The sequence below is a fragment of the Elaeis guineensis genome, chromosome 11 (assembly GCF_000442705.2).
Source record: "Elaeis guineensis isolate ETL-2024a chromosome 11, EG11, whole genome shotgun sequence".
Classification (NCBI taxonomy): domain Eukaryota; kingdom Viridiplantae; phylum Streptophyta; class Magnoliopsida; order Arecales; family Arecaceae; genus Elaeis; species Elaeis guineensis.
The window spans coordinates 100,688,394-100,704,764 of NC_026003.2; the positions used below are offsets into that span (position 1 = coordinate 100,688,394).

A 16,371-nucleotide genomic window follows, 5' to 3' on the forward strand; every position below is an offset into this window, starting at 1 on the left:
TTCACCATATCTAGAATATTTCACACAAGGATCAGAGAATCAAGCTAGGGAATGAACCAAAACATGGATTCATGTGCATAAGATATTATAGTGATCTCAGGTCTAAAGATCACTTGCATAACTTTCACTAGAGAATAATCTGTTGACATGCAAATAAGACTCCATCAGATGTTCTCTCATAGGTCAATTCAGTGAACTCATTCTCTAATGAGCACTCAAATTCTTGTATTAGTGTCACACACAAGTGGTTGTGAGATCAACCATCCTCTCCATCGAGCATACATAGGATGTGTCAGTCTTTTTGGTATCATTGATTTTTGACTTAATGAATCAATGACTGAAAATATTTTAGATCAGGACTATCAAGGATTTAGGTCTCACTGGCATAATCCTATTATGGTTCTAAGATCATTTTCGTAATCTATGGGATCTAGTATAATCTTAAACAAGTATAAGATGCAATATATAATAAATTAAAGATGTCTAATTTTATTAATAAATAATGTCAAATATATAAGTTTGAAATATAAAATAAAAAAAATATCTCATCACATCATATATGTGATTGGCTTTAGGATATTATTTTTTCAGAAGCTCAATCTAAATGAATCCTTTTCATTGGAATTATACTACAAATTTATCGACAAGGGAGGCTTGCTTTATCCTTACTACAAGGTTATTTGGAAATCAGTGGCATCGAAGGAGGTGAAGGCAATCCTTTGACTTATCTTAAAGAATAAGCACCACATGGGAGAGGTGCTTGCAGAAAAGGGAGCTAATGAGTGGAGATAGTTTACTTTATTGTAGTAATGTTGAGCCTATCTCCCACTTGTTTCTGAGATGTCCTTTTGTTAAATTCAAATGGAGCACCTTGAAGATTTGTTTGAACATTTATGGATGGACACCTAATTTACATGCCCTTTGGATTCATTTGAGATAAAATTTCAATCATCAGTTAGAAAAGTTTGGGATTAGCTATTAATCATAATTTCTTACACATATGGTAAGAAAGATATAGAAAGATCTTCTTATGAAGAAAAAATTTTATTTATACAACTCTTCAAAAGATTCTTCACACTTTTAAATCATGGAGCAATTGGATACCAAAAAATTATTGAAGGACATCCAAAGATCTTTAAGTCCTCTATAAGTGTCTTATGCCATATCTGCTTTTGTTTGCAGTGTTAGGATCTTTTGTTGTGCATCATATTGTATGGTGCACCATGCGCACTACTACACGTGCAGCGATCATGTACGTAGTGGCCTCTGAGATGCATACCGTGCGTGTCTGTATATAGCCGTTCATCGTATGATAGATGGTGCATATAATGCATCGTACTATATGATATATTATATGCACGAGATGTGCGTCTTTGTTTGCACACTGATTTTATATTGAGACACATTTGTATTTTTTTTATATATTTTTTTAATTTTTTGTACAGTATTTCTCCGTCTCAATAGAATTGTCGGTAGTGGCTTACTTCCACCTAAACCCTAAAAAAATAATAAAAAAAACCCCGCCCGGCGCATGCGCAACCTCTTACAGGAGCGATTGCTGCGCTGATCTGCAGGCATCAGCGTCGGCGCTGAGCCACGCGTCGATCATCTGCAGCCTCGTGCGCCGCCGCTCCGCCCAATACACGTCCACAGCTTTCACCCATCGAAAACTGAAAAGCACGTGGAACCGTCCAAGCACGCTGGCGCCGCTCTCGCTTCATCTACTCCCTTCTTCGCCGCCGCCCAGCGACCGCCGCCCCGTCCAAGGCTTTTCTCCCTCTTCTCTTAGAGATCGAGGTACGTCCATCCCCGCCATGGCTTCGATCTTTTTTCCGCACTCCGCCTTTTCAATCTCCTGTTTTTGACTCGTGTGATCTGTTTTTCTGACACAATCCATAGTTTTTTTTGCGAACCGGCCCGCAAAATCGAAGCTTTCTTCTTGTTTCTAATGTATTATTTCATATCGATATTGAGTAGTCTCTTTACATGGATTTTAGATGAATTTTGTATGGTTACTCATATGAATTTCTGTTTGTTCATGTGTTTCGATGGATGGGATTTTATTCATTGATACCTCGCGTTTTGAGTAGTTTTCTGCTGCATTGGAGCAAAATAGATCCATTGAATGATTAAGCTGATGGTTTGAATATCAAAACACAAGGATAAGAAGTTATGGATCATAGATTGTCTTCGATATTTTTTCTCCTTCTTTATTTAGTATCAATAGAAAGAAACTAACTATTAATCCTTTTAATACATTGGTTGACTCAAAGAGAGATAGATTGCTCAAGCTACTCCTATTTTGCATAGGAGAGCTTCCTGGAGTTGCCGGGTAAACCTTGTACGTTCAGAGTCAAGCATTGTTACCCTGTTCGTTCCACCCACAACCTAATTGAGCTATTATAGTCAAGCTCCCATAATTATAAGTTGTTTCAATTAACAGGGTAACAGTAGCCCAGAATTTCAATAGTGCAGGGGGCCTAGTGGTTGAGTGCCTGAAGTTTCCTCTGTAACCCAAGGAGAAAGGGTTTAACGAACCCAAACAAAAGGAAATAATCAAAAGGAAAATCCAAAATTTGAATTTTTTATCATTTGAATCGAAACAATAATTAGTTGCTGTGTCAAAGTACAAATTTTTGTTGTTGCGCAATGCAATAACGGCTTACAACATGTCTATTGTAAAGAACAACTGCATTTGCAATTGGTTATATTTGCAAGTCTCTAAAACAATAGGGCAGCAGCATTAAGTGGAGGTTTCTCAGTCCATTTATGATAATGCAAAATCATCCAGGATGATGTTAAATAAAATTAACCTAATATAGGAGGCTTGCTTGTAGGGCCAAGAGCTAAAGTCCCGCCCGGTCAGGCCACACATGTAGACTGAGTAGGCTAGGAAGGTGTTTGGGTAGCCAACCTGCATGAAAAGAGCACCTAGGTTGTCATGTGGTCCATTTTTGAAATATTATTATAACTTGATATATAGTTTCCAGTTGATATTATTAATATCTATCAATCATTATTCAAATATATTCTTTTTTGTGTCAATTAATTATAAATTAGGGCTTTCAGATTTTCCTTGAGGTGGTCATCCTTCTATAGCTCCCATATTCCACAATATTTTGAAGCAGCCCTGCCAATGGACCTTCATTTACAATTTTAGAATTATGTTTAGGTATAAATAGCTGACTTACCTCAGCACTTTAAGGGTCCAGTTGTCCTCCCATTCATGGACAATATTGTGTCTAGGCTTGCTTGAATAAAAGAATATACCAATATTAAAACTGAAGCAAAATGGCATAAAGAACTAATTATGTAACAACTGCATATATTTTTGCAACAGCTTGCAGAAAAGATCTATCATTCATATCTCAGGCTTTGAGCATCTAAAAACATTTCTTTATCTTACTTTATGTATAATTTTTTTATATGAATAAAAAATGAAAGCATTTTATTTGGTGGTTGTTTGGTCATTCAACTACTGTCTGATAAAGAAACACAAGTATGAAAAACTTCTGTTAGTTTGCAGAGGTTCATCAGTTTCATTGGTATTACTTCATGCGCCTTGGTGAAGTTTCTTATCATTCAAAGTTATTTTTCATGGTAGATAACTATAGCTTGAACGCCCATATTTTTTCAACCATTTATGCATAAACCCACAGAGCTAGCCAAAACAATGACAGAGGAAAAAACCTTGATGCGTGTATTCAAATATTATCTAGCTGCAAACAAAGTTTAGATTTAAGAGAATATCAAAAACTGTGCATTGAATCATCTACTAACATATTGGATAATATTTATATGTCATCTTCCAAGCTCAAACCTGTAGTCACCAGAGCAATGAATTTTTTGCTATTTGAATCTTTCCTTGAATGTAATGAAAGTGGAAGCTGGGTTATAGTTTCAACATACAATTTAGACATTTGACAGCATGCCTTATGCTTCTCCCATTGCTTGTTCCCTTTTTAAAACATGGGGAGCGCTTTTACTACTATGAAGGTTCCTAAAAAAAAACTTGAGTTAGAGCATAATTTTTGGTTTAATTGGGAATAAAACATTTTTCTTGGAAAGACAAATGATACAACACTCCCCCAAATTCCTGTTCATAGCGACAAGTTTATTTTCTGCACCTTTTCTGATGTGTTGTCTGGTAGGAACAACATACACTCTGCAGTGTCTTTCAGATATATGAATAGCGAGTTTACAAATGCTCTGCTGGACATGTTGAAAGCACTAGCCTGGTGATGCCATGAGTGCCTATCTTTTGCGTTTCTAAACTGCTTACCATAAGATATTATCGAGAGGCTAGGTTATTACCAGAAGTTTACTGAACTCTTGTCACATTTCTATGTAGTATGGTGACCTTCACAGTTCATGATTAACGGAATCTCAGCAAGAATCTATTATCTCATGACGGTGACATCCTTGCATGACTATTTTGTAGGAACTTATCATTTTGTACACAGAGTCTGAGCTTCTGATGGTATGGCCACTAGTTTTCATACAAATAAGTTTACAGATAAATGACTCTTAAAAAGAAATCTAATGGATAGGATCTTTCTTAAATCTTATTTTTGGAAATGTGGAAATTTCTGGTTTGTATGACAAGCTCTTCTAATTTTAATGCCATAGTAAAATTTAATTTCTCACTGCCTTGTGCAAGGAAGGTGCCATGCATCTTGCTCTTAATTGTTTTTAGAAGTTATGCCTCGTATGTTTGGTGGAATAAATTAACATAAGTAGTATGTGATAAACTTATAAGAAATGAATTTATGATATTGAGTGATTTACCTTCAAATAGTCGAGGCAATAATGCGTATAGACATGTAAATCTTTTTGTTTGTTATAGTTGCTGCTTGCATGGGTGGAGGAAGCTATATTAGGAAGTGTATGAACCATGTGACTTTCAGACACTAACAATTATTAATGGTCTATAAGATTGTTCGAAAATAAAATCAGAAGAGTGCATTATGTGTTGATTTTGCATCCTCAAATTTATGATATTTTTCTTATCTAAAGTAAAGAAGGGAACAAAAGAGACTGTCATTGTTGCTATTGTTGTTGTTCTCGTAGTTGCTGGTAGTTTTGTTGCTCTGAGATTGGTTGTAGTTATTGATACCATTCCAAAGTCTATAATGGATCAGTTCTTGGATGTCTTTTCCTTCTAATTATACTAATGACATGACCTGAATATGTATAGGTAGGATTTGGCAATGGAGAAGCACCGTGGAAGCATTATATCCAATCCCCTTGGTGGTGTATGGTGCTTTCTACGTAAATGTCTCTTTTCTGTTCTCTCTTTGGGTCCAATGCCTCACCATATTGCGTTTATCATGGATGGAAATCGTAGATATGCCAAGAGGAGTCTTAAACAGGATAGTGGTCACAAGGTCGGTTTCACAGCTCTTACATCTGTTCTCCAATACTGTTTTGAGATGCGTGTGAAGTATGTGACTGTATATGCTTTCAGTATTGACAATTTTAAACGACAACCTAGTGAGGTTCAGTCATTGATGGATTTAATGAAAGAAAAGATCGATGAATTGCTAAAGGAAGAGAGCATTGTGAACAAATACAAAGTTAGGATTAATTTTTGGGGAAACCTATGTCTTTTGAGTGAGCCTGTAAGGTTAGCCGCTGAAAAAGCAATGGCAATTACTGCCGGGAACATGGGACCAGTGTTTTCAGTATGTGTGGCCTACACATCGACGAATGAGATTATGCATGCTGTTGAAGAATCATGTGTAGAACGGAGGGACAAAATACGGAAAGGGTATAGTAATGGTTATAAAGATGAATTAGTGCGGGCAGATAAAATGGATAGTGTGATTTTAGTTGCTGATTTGGAGCAGCACTTTTACACATCTGATTGTCCTGGTCCTGATATCGTGATTAGGACATCGGGTGAGACACGGCTTAGTAATTTCCTTCTTTGGCAAACTACCTTTAGCCACTTGCAAAATCCAGCCCCTTTATGGCCAGAGTTCTCTTTTAGGCACTTGGTCTGGGCCATTATAGAATACCAGAGGGTCTACCCTTATCTAGAACGAAGGAGAAGTTCAAGCAAAAAGGAAGATTGACATCTATGATGTTTAGCTTTAGAAGTTGTACCATATTTCATTAGATTCACATGTGTTGTAACAATATGAGCTTTATCTGTTTTAAAATGAACACAATGCTATCATAGCAATTTTGTGCTATCATGATTGTTTTGTGGATGGTACTCGTGATAAAGAGCTTGAAATTTGAAATCTTGAAAATTCTTGGTTTTGGTGAAGTTAATGCTCTTTCAGCAAGGAATTAGGTGATTTGACATGTTACTTACTGTGTCATAATGGTTCTATGGTTTTCCATTGGCATATGTCCGTTCTTTTTTGCTAAGTTGCTACCGATGATGTTATTGTTGTTGCTGCTATTGCTGTCATTGTTGTTGTCATTGGTATTGGCTGCTTTAACTTTTTGTAAGGCTAAATTTATTTTTGGTTCAAATCAGTTAATACAGTATCTTGGTTTTAAAGGTCAAGGTCACAGGTGAACATTGTTCTTAGCTATGCCTTCACTCAATCAGCATACTGTTATTCATTCTATACTTTAGGTTTTGGACAACAGACTATAGAAGTTGCTGTACCTTGATGAACATTGGCATATGATCAGATGGGGCAAAAGCACCACTGAAAAGCTTGACCAACCAGAAATAACTAGAGCGCCATAAAAAAAAAAAAAAAAAAAAAAAAAAAAAAAAAAAAAAAAAAAAAAAAAAAAAAAAAAGAGTCGACAAATGTTGGGCATGGATGGTTTTCTCAGAAATTCTAAATGATGGTGTCACATCTATGTACACTTATTGAAAGAGAAATAATGTAGAAGTGTATGTACTCCTTTGAAGGGCAAGCAAATCAATTAGCATATCTAAGATTATGTACTTTCACAACTTGGTCTTTCAATTTCACAAGAAAAATGTAGTTCTCGAACATAATTAGAGAACAAATATTGCTTCTTGTATTGAAGCCATCACTGTTGTGTTGAGGTTCCCTGGCTGGCTGTAAAATTCCCATGGTGGCTTTTGAGATGAGTGAATTGAGCATTATATAATACCGGAGTTGTATGGTACGTCCATCTTAATAAAAAAACCTAGAAGGACCCAAGATAGAAGTAAGACTTGTGCTGCTTGAAGTTGATTATGCTACGCTTATGATCCTTATTTGCCTTGACATGAGGTGTCACGAGCAATAATAACACCCAATTAAGCGAGCACGAGGAAAGATTAGAGAGACCCCATGGCGCCATATCAATGGTGGTTGTGTCGAGTATCAAGCCTTAACCTACTAACATGAGCTGGCATGCGACAGGCGGCCACACATTCTACAAGATTTGACTCATGGCACATGAAAATCCTATATGAGATTTTCAATTTCCAGATCGATTATGCAAAATAATAGGCAGTGGTAAAATTCAAGCATCTAGAAAATTTCGAATGTTATAATTCTATAACCAAATTTAATCCAATTTTTCTAAATTTTATAAAATGTCGTTCATAACTTTTTTCCAAGATAAACTTTATTCAAGTCAAGAAATTTACTAAATCCTAACTCTCCTGTTTCACTTAAAATGAGTTAACCATCATTTAAAATTGATGTTGAATAGCATTTGCACAAAGCTACCAAAAGTTCCAAGGTTTTTACAAAGACTTGCAGGAAAAAATAGCTTTTTTTTTTGGTTTGGGTACAAGCCAGAAACAGAAAGAAAGAAAATGGATACAACGAAACAGACAATGACCTGAAACATGTGGTCGCCAAATCTTTTACACATCCAGGCGATTATTCTGACTGAATCCCACTCCCACAAAGTCCATCAGAATCTGCGCTAATTCAGAGAGAACATTACCTTGATTGAAGCGAAATCCCAACAATGTGCTTTCTTAGGGAGCCAAACTGCAGCCCAGTTCACAAAAAAAGGGCCTTGAACTCTGAACTTTTTGTCTGGGTTTTGCATGTGGCCCAAGCCCGTAGTTAAAGTCAAATTTGGACTCAAGTCATTAGCTTAACGTAGTGCTTAGCTTCAGGCAACGAAATGACGCATAATATGCTTGTTTGGTTTTTAGGTTTTAGTTATTATCTATCTTATGCTTCAGCGGAGATTATGTAAATCTTGTTTATAATTTTCCCGTTTCGATAATGCTGTCTACAGTAATGTAGAGATGCAAATCACTAAGAGTTGGCCCGATGATCCTGTTTGAAGAAAAACAGAATAGTTAGTGGAAGAAGAGAGAACTAGGACACTCCCAAATCCGAGTTTTTTTTTTTTTTTTTGAAATATCTTGATAATTTTGTTTCGATAATCCTGAGTCTTCAGTAGTTTTCTGATGCATTGGACCAAAATAGATCCATTCAATGATTAACCTGATGGTTTGACTATCAAAACACAAGGACATGAAACAACGGATCATAGATTGTGTTAGATATTATTTCTCTCCTTTAATTTATTTAGTATCAATAGAAAGAAATAAACTATTAATTCTTTTAATGGTATCGGTTGATTCAAGGAGAGATAGATTGCTCAAACCAGTGTATCATACGGAGGAGAACATCCTGTATCTATCTTAAAATGAATACAATGCTAACATTGCAATTTTGCGCTAGCATCGCTGTTTTGAGGATGGTGTCTATGATAAAGAGGTTTAAATTTGAAAAAGAAAAGATATTAGGAATTGTTTGGTGCACGGAAAGTGGAGGAGGAAAGAGGCACTTTCTGAAAAATAGTTAGAGAGCTTCTTATTTGGTTAGAGTTTTAAGAGAAGAAAGAGTGAAAAAAATTCTTTTCATAAAAAATCATTTCTCACATTTCATAGGAACTGGAAACCATGGGAGAGGTGGATTTTGGCACTTCTCATGGGATGGGAAGCGGTGCTATACTTTTTTTTCTCAAAATATCCTTTTAGATCAACGGCTAAGATTTTATAAAATATTAATGGATGGTTAGGATAAAATACCAAATTGTGATATAATATAATATTAATATTATCTTAATATTTATATAAATATAATATTAATATTATAATATTTATTATATATTCATATTTATACTAATATAATATTTTTTATTAATATTAATATAATATTTATATTAATATAATATTATATTTATATCTATATTAATAAATTTATTATATTAAAATATTAATATATATTAGTATTATATTAACATAATAAATTATTATAGTCTTATATTATATTATCATATATTAATTTTTATATTAATATAAATATAATATTAATATTTATATAAAGTTTAGGAGTAAAAAGATACATATGATCTTATATCTATTAAGGGTATAATAGATATTTTACATAGTTTTTTTAAAAAAATAGATGCTCAACCAAACATAAACTATTCTGCAGTAAGTCATTTTCTCATGGTCAACCAAACATATCAAAATTTTATTCTTAAGGAGTAACTTCTCAGGAAGTTACTTCCTGAGAAGAAAATTTTTTCACTGAACCAAATAAGTCCTCATACTTTTTCTCAAGATTCTTGGTTCGGTGAAGGTAATAGTCTTTCAGCAAGGAATTAGGTGATTTAACATGTGACTTCTGTGTTATGATTTCAGCGGCCATCATAGAATACTGAAATCTTTTGACTATTTTTAATCAAATTCAATTTTCAAAAATTCGTGAAGACTACAGGAGTTAGATTTTTATCTCAAACAACAGCTATCTGTATCATGATGTTATAAATTTTTGATACACGATGGAGCAATTTCGCACTTTGTTATAATCATTTGAAAACTCCTTATTCCAAAGAAGTGCAAAATTTTTAGTTGGTTCTGCTATAAAAATAGGATCTTAACCTGAGAACTTATCAACAAAAAAGGAATATAGGGATCGAGTAGATGCCCCTTATGTGGTATTGCGAGCAAAACCTCTCAACATCTTCTTTTGGAATGCTCATATGGTAGGGAAGTGTGGAAACACCTCCTACTCAATCTAATACCTCCAAAAGAAATTCATGATCTATGGCACTCAGGGAGGCAGCATGCATTATCAACATATCTTAGAAGTCCATGGACACAGTAGCGGCAATCCCTCTTTGGTGTTTTTGGACTGAGCGTAATAATAGAATTTTTCGTTGTGAGGCACTATGTAATTTAGCACTGATAAGAAGGGTCATTTTCTACGGAAGATTGAACCAGAAATGAAGAGATAGAGGACATCAGACAATTAATCTCGAGGCTTTCACTCATTTTGTGAACTGATCTACAAGCTACCAAAATTGGATAGATGATAAGGAGGGATGGATATACAATGAAATCACATTTACAAAGGCTAAACCTTCCTATTTTAAAGGATTTACCAACCGACAGTGTTAGAATCAGAGAAGGTTCCCACAACGTGCACAAAAATATCATGTTAAGAAAACATGAAACTTCAAGACAGTGACAGAACCAGATGCTCGAAAATCAAAATTCATTAGTAGGACCTAGTGCTTAAAATACTATATGATTTCAATCTTCTGAATATCAGATCTTGGAACTGAAAAGAGGAGCAGACACTCAGATTTTGTTCTACAAACAATCCTCAACTGTTTTCATCTATTTAAATGACTGAAAAAAATGACCGAAGGATATTGTTACAGCAGATCACCCTCCATCTTAAGTTCTTACTTCCTTTCTCCTTGTATCTCTTGATTTTATCCACTTTTGTACGTATACTCATCATAAATTAATCAATTATGTGGGGGAAGGACCTTCTTCCGCATTTCATCAAAAAAAAAAAAAAAAACTTCTGTATCATGATAGTTCTATTATTTTCAATAGGCATATGCCAATTCATTTGTACTGCCTTGTTGTTGTTATTACTGCTGCTGTTATTATTATTATTATTATTGCTATTATTGCTGTTGTTGTTATTATTATTGTTATTATCAATTGCTTTTTCTTTCTATAAGGCAAAATTTATTTTAGGTTCAAATCATTTAATATAATATCTTGGCTTTAAGGTTGAGGTCGCAAGTGAACATTGTTCTTAGCTATATCTTAATACCTTTAGTCAATCAGCACATGTTTATTCTTTCTATAATCTAGGTTTTGGACAACAGGCTATAGGAGTTGCTATACCTTTATAAACATTGGCATCTGATGAGATGGAGCAACAACACTGCTGAAATGTTTGACCAACAAGAAGTAACTACAGTGCCATAAAAAAAAGGTGTGGACAAATGTTGGGTATGGATGGTTTCCTCAGAAATTATAGATGATGGTATTGCATCTATGTGCGTTTCCTGGAGGAGAAAAAGAGAAACAACACAGAAGCATATGTACATCTTAGATTAGAAGGGCAAGCAAATTAATTAGTATATCCAAGATCATGCATTTCCACAACATGATCTTTCGATTTCGGAAGAAAAATATTATTCTCAAGCAAAATCTGAGAACAAATGTTGCTCCTTATATCGGAGCCATCGCTGCCGTGTAGAGGCCCCTTGGCTGGATGTAAACTTCCCATGACGGCCTGTGAGATGAAGGATTGAGCACTGTATAATACCAGAATTGTACAGTATGTCTGTATTAATTGACAAAAAACCTAAAAGGACCCAGGACAGAAGTGGGACTTATACTGCAATTTGATTATGCTGCGCCGTTGATCCTTGCTGGCCTCGGTGTAAGCTGTCATGAGCAATAATAAACACAAAATTAAATGGGCATAATGAGGGATCACAAGGATGGTGTCATAGTAACAATGGTGGTGTTAATTATCCCACCCTGATCTAGTAGCATGAGTGGATATGCGACAAACGGCTGCATTCCTTACAGAATTTGACTCATAGAACATGCAAAGCGTGCCTGAAATTTTTGATTTTAAGATGGATTATGCAAAATTAGAGCAGTAGTAAAAGTAAAGGATTCAAATTAATGTAAAATTTTATAACCAAATTTAATACAATTGTTTCTAAATTTACCAAATGTCATTACATAACATTTTTCAAAGATAAATTTTATTCAAATCAAGAAGTTTACTAGGCGCTAACTCTCCTATTTATCTTCACATTAGTTAACTACCATATGAAGATTGATATTGAATAGCATTTGCACAAAACTTCCTCTATTCCTTTCGCGCTCACTCTTTTTCCAACGGTACCAAAAGCTTTAAAGTTTTACAAAGAATTGTATAAAGAAAGGTTGTATTGTCATTTGTTGTTCTCTAGATTGTTTTTATCCTTGGATTCTGTAAAAAAAAGCAAAAAAAAAGGGGCTATACCCTATGGGACTGAACTCTGTACTTAGGTATGGGCTATGTGGGAGGCCCAATCCTGTAGTTAAAAAATCAAATTCGGAGTGATCGAAGTCATTAGCTTAGCGTAGAGCGTAGATTCTATCAAAAGTTTGGTCAATTAATTAACTTGGTGCAATAATGTTGAAGCACGACATGCCTTCAGAAAACAACATGGAGCATAATAGCATAATTCTTGTTTGGTATTTAGGTTTTTGTCAAGTGTTTCATGCTTCAGGTCAAATCATGTCAATCAGCTTGTTTAAAATTTTTCCATTCCAATAGTACTGTCTACAGTAATATAGAGATGCAAATCACTAAGGGTTGCCCTATGATCCTATATAAAGTAAAATAGAATAGCTAGTGGAAGGAGAGAGAGAACTAGGACACTCCCAAATCCTGCGTTGTTTTTTGAAATTTCTGGATCATTTTGAACCCGTAACCAGTTTTATTTTGTTTAATTTTTAAAAAGTACAATCAATTGTATGGTTAGTTTACAATATCTTGATTTTTAGACTAACTTTATTTTTGGTCCAATCCATTTCTAGACATCACTTTGGTTGGTGTAGCAGGATGATCGTAGCTAACAGCCACTGCTCGTTGCCACTCATGATAGATCATTAACTTAGAATACTCTCTTATGGCTGACTCAGTCTTTCCCCTTAGTCAATTCTTGATTAGGCTAGTGGCATGTTCCTGGCAATTTAGGACCCAGCCCTTAAAACTAGGGAAAGTACATGGAAAGAGACCTAGAAATTAAAAAAAAAGTGACTGAACAACACTTAGTATTCAATCTAGTATAGGGGAGGCTTGCGTCACAAATGAGAACCCCCTTCTAATTATAGAGTTAGGCTAGTAATAAAAGTGAACAGGATGATGTCTCTTGTGATCCATTTGGTAGTTTAGTTTGAACAATATTTTAGTAAAAGTCTTGCTACCATAAGTGTCTAGGAATTTTCACGACATATGTAAAACTATTTGAAGTGCTAGATTCTGGAGCTTTCAGGAACCTCTAGATTTTTCCAACATTTTTTTTTTTTGATACATCCCAAAAAAAAAATCTTTGCAACTTGAGTTTCTTCAGAGCTTTGAGTGCATTTTGAACTCATGTTGATGGGCATGTGTCACTTTCTTTGGTACGAGAAATTATTCCCCATCAGAAGGCGTTGCTTTTTAAATCATATGGAAAGGTTAAGTACCGAATACCACTATATTAATTTACCCAACAACAAAAAGAGGCATACTATAAACTTTTCTTTATTTAATATGCAAGCGAGAAGGCCGCCCTTCCCTACACTAACAGGCATAAAAGCGCAAATTTATTCTAAACTACGTACATCGAGAGAGCATTATGGACCTATTATGCAAGGATATTATAGGGTGGGGATTTTGCTTTAGTAGTGTCCATTCCCGCCCCCGCCACTGCCATAGCCGGAACCGTAACCATGTCCATAGCCGGAGCCGGAGCCGGAGCCGCTGCCCGACCCGCCGCCACCTCCACCACCACCGCCACTGCCATAGCCTCCGCCATGGCCACCACCGGCACCATACCCAGAACCACCTCCAGAGCCATATCCCGACCCACTCCCGCTTCCGTGCCCTCCGCCGGAGCCACTTCCACCACCACCACCTCCACCCTTCCCATAGCCTCCACCATATTCACCTCCAGCACCGGACCCATAGCCCGAACCAGAGCCATACCCGGACCCATAGCCCGAGCCTTCGCCTCCATGCCCTCCGCCGGAGCCGCCTCCACCACCACCACCTCCACCCTTCCCGTAGCCTCCACCGTGTTCACCTCCAGCACCGGACCCATAGCCCGAACCAGAGCCATACCCGGACCCATAGCCTGAGCCTTCGCCTCCGTGCTCTCCGCCGGAGCCGCCTCCACCACCACCACCTCCACCCTTCCCGTAGCCTCCACCGTGTTCACCTCCAGCACCGGATCCATAGCCCGAACCAGAGCCATACCCAGACCCAGAGCCCGACCCTTCGCCACCACCGCCTCGTCCACCACCTCCGCCACCTCCGCCACCCTCACCGTATCCTCCACCAACTCCCTCACCGTATCCTTCACCATATCCCTCACCGTAACCAGACCCAGAAGCACCGCCATAGCCGCCGCCACCACCACCACCACTTCCACCGCCACCTCCACCACTGATTCCGGTGAGGGATCTAGCGGCAGAGGTGAGCCCGACGCTGAGGAGGACAATGAAGGCGAAAGCCAAAAGCCTAGTGCTTCTACGACTAGCCATGGTAGTCAAGGAGTGGAGTGAGGGATCGATGGCAAGGTAATGGGGGAGAGGGGGGGTATTTATGGGGCTTTTTGCATGGCTACCAGACGAAATCCGAGGCCATAATGCACGTTGTTTTCGAGAGGTTCAAAGCCGTGTGAAATGAGGACTCGCAGGACGTTGGATGGTAGCTGCTTTTGTTGACACTTGGTGCCAATGTGTCACCAGCTTATTTTCTCACCTTGTTTAGTGGGATTCGCTCGAATTTGGCCACTCGCTTTCCAAGGCAGCTTGCTTTTACGCTTCCACAGGGGTCGGGGGTGTATCCTTCGTGGTGCGACAAAAGGATTCACGTTTCTCGGCGCGAATCCACCATTGGACCATCCACTGCTTGCTTTGAGAGCTGTGCAAGTGGATGAATGATGGAGCTCGGAGTGCTTTGATCCAATAGTGGATTTATAGAAAAAAAGTGGATTTTTTTTTTTTTTTTTGCACATGCTCACAATTAATTGTGTAGTGCTTTATGCTTGGTTCTTCCCTGCACAACAAAGCAGCACGCAATACCTTTCTTATGCATGCGGTTGGCTTCAATGCGGCAGTGAGGATGAAGCAGCTTGTATTGAAACTCAAGATGCATTTGATTTGTGATTAAAATTAAAATCTAAATGATCATATTTTTCGATATATTTGATTCACGATAAAAATTATTATAAAAATAATATTTAATATTAAAAAAATAAAAATTAAATTTTAGGAGATTAGGATATTTCTATTATTTTTTGAAATCGAAATCGAAATAAGAATAAGATTCTTTTTAATCAAATAGTTGGAATTAATTGAAGTCACTCATTCTCATTTTTATTTTAAGTTCAACTCCCCCAACCCAAATGTGCCCTCAATTCATTTAGATTTGAGTGAACAGTGTTTTGGGTGACTTAAACCCCATATTGATGCAAAAATAAGTGAATAAGATATTACTATAAATAATAATAAATAAAGTTGTGAGTAACACAAAATACACATAAATAATTTAAAAATATATAGAAAATATAAATATATTATAACTTAGGTACATGTAATAGAAATTGAAAATAATTAATAAAATTTACTTAAGTCGAATCATGATTTAACAAAAAAACTCAACCAAATTATTAAGTTGGATCACCAAGTAGTTTTGGATTGAATTGATTACTTGAAATTGAGTTCAGTAAGTGATTTAGCCAACCCATCTAGATTAAATTACACAACCTTTGATGTTTTAAAAAATAATATGAAGAAATTGTAGTAAGTTCAACCATTTTTGCCATTTTGTTTCTTGATCTAATATAGTACGGATGTATATCAAACATGGAGATGTATGAGAGGCACTTGCATGATATGACGTTCATGTGTCTATGCACCTTAGGTATCTTTGCTGTGCTATGTGTTAGCGTACTCGTTGGAGCTAACTTGGCCAGAAGGAGGAACTAGAGGTAATCTTGTCTAACCGGCATTTGGCATATGCAAACTCATGCCTTTCTTTGTTCTTTAGTTAATTCTAGATTTGTTAAATTAAAAATGCGCATAGACATATGCAAAGATCATATATATTATACATCTTTTTTGTTTAGAAGGAGAAATACATGTCTTTTTTTTGTTATTTTGTCTAAAAAAGAACTTTGCAAATCATTTATTAGGGATGTTTAAAGGATCATCCGTATCAAACATTTGAAGAAACTTGATCAAATGTTAGAACATAAAAGAGAAGTGGTGCCACATCACTGGACTGCAGCCTTGTTCTCTTGGACGATATCCAAGTTCGAGAGCGAAAACAAAAGGAGCAAAGCTTATAATGACTAATTTTCAGTTTCTATGCATTTCAAAGGAGAAGGAAT

The 16,371-nt window shown here is 36.3% G+C and overlaps 2 protein-coding genes across 3 annotated transcripts; one reads left to right on the top strand and one right to left on the bottom strand.

Annotated features, from left to right (window-relative positions):
* The first annotated feature begins 1,506 nt into the window (after positions 1-1,506).
* LOC105034120 (dehydrodolichyl diphosphate synthase CPT3) lies at positions 1,507-6,197 on the top strand. 2 transcript variants are annotated; one of them, XM_010909156.3, is made up of 2 exons: positions 1,507-1,797; positions 5,198-6,197. In XM_010909156.3, the coding sequence occupies exon 2, from the start codon at positions 5,211-5,213 to the stop codon at positions 6,075-6,077; it is 867 nt and encodes a 288-aa protein (XP_010907458.1). In that variant the 5' UTR covers positions 1,507-1,797; positions 5,198-5,210; the 3' UTR covers positions 6,078-6,197. The 2 variants fall into 2 exon arrangements, with proteins under 2 accessions (XP_010907458.1, XP_010907460.1); XM_010909158.3 differs by having other exon boundaries at positions 5,202-6,197.
* Positions 6,198-13,501: 7,304 nt separating this feature from the next.
* LOC140852510 (uncharacterized) lies at positions 13,502-14,578 on the bottom strand. The gene has a single exon (XM_073245795.1). It carries the CDS (start codon positions 14,516-14,518, stop codon positions 13,655-13,657), a length of 864 nt encoding a protein of 287 aa, XP_073101896.1. The 5' UTR covers positions 14,519-14,578; the 3' UTR covers positions 13,502-13,654.
* Between the last annotated feature and the right edge of the window lie 1,793 nt (positions 14,579-16,371).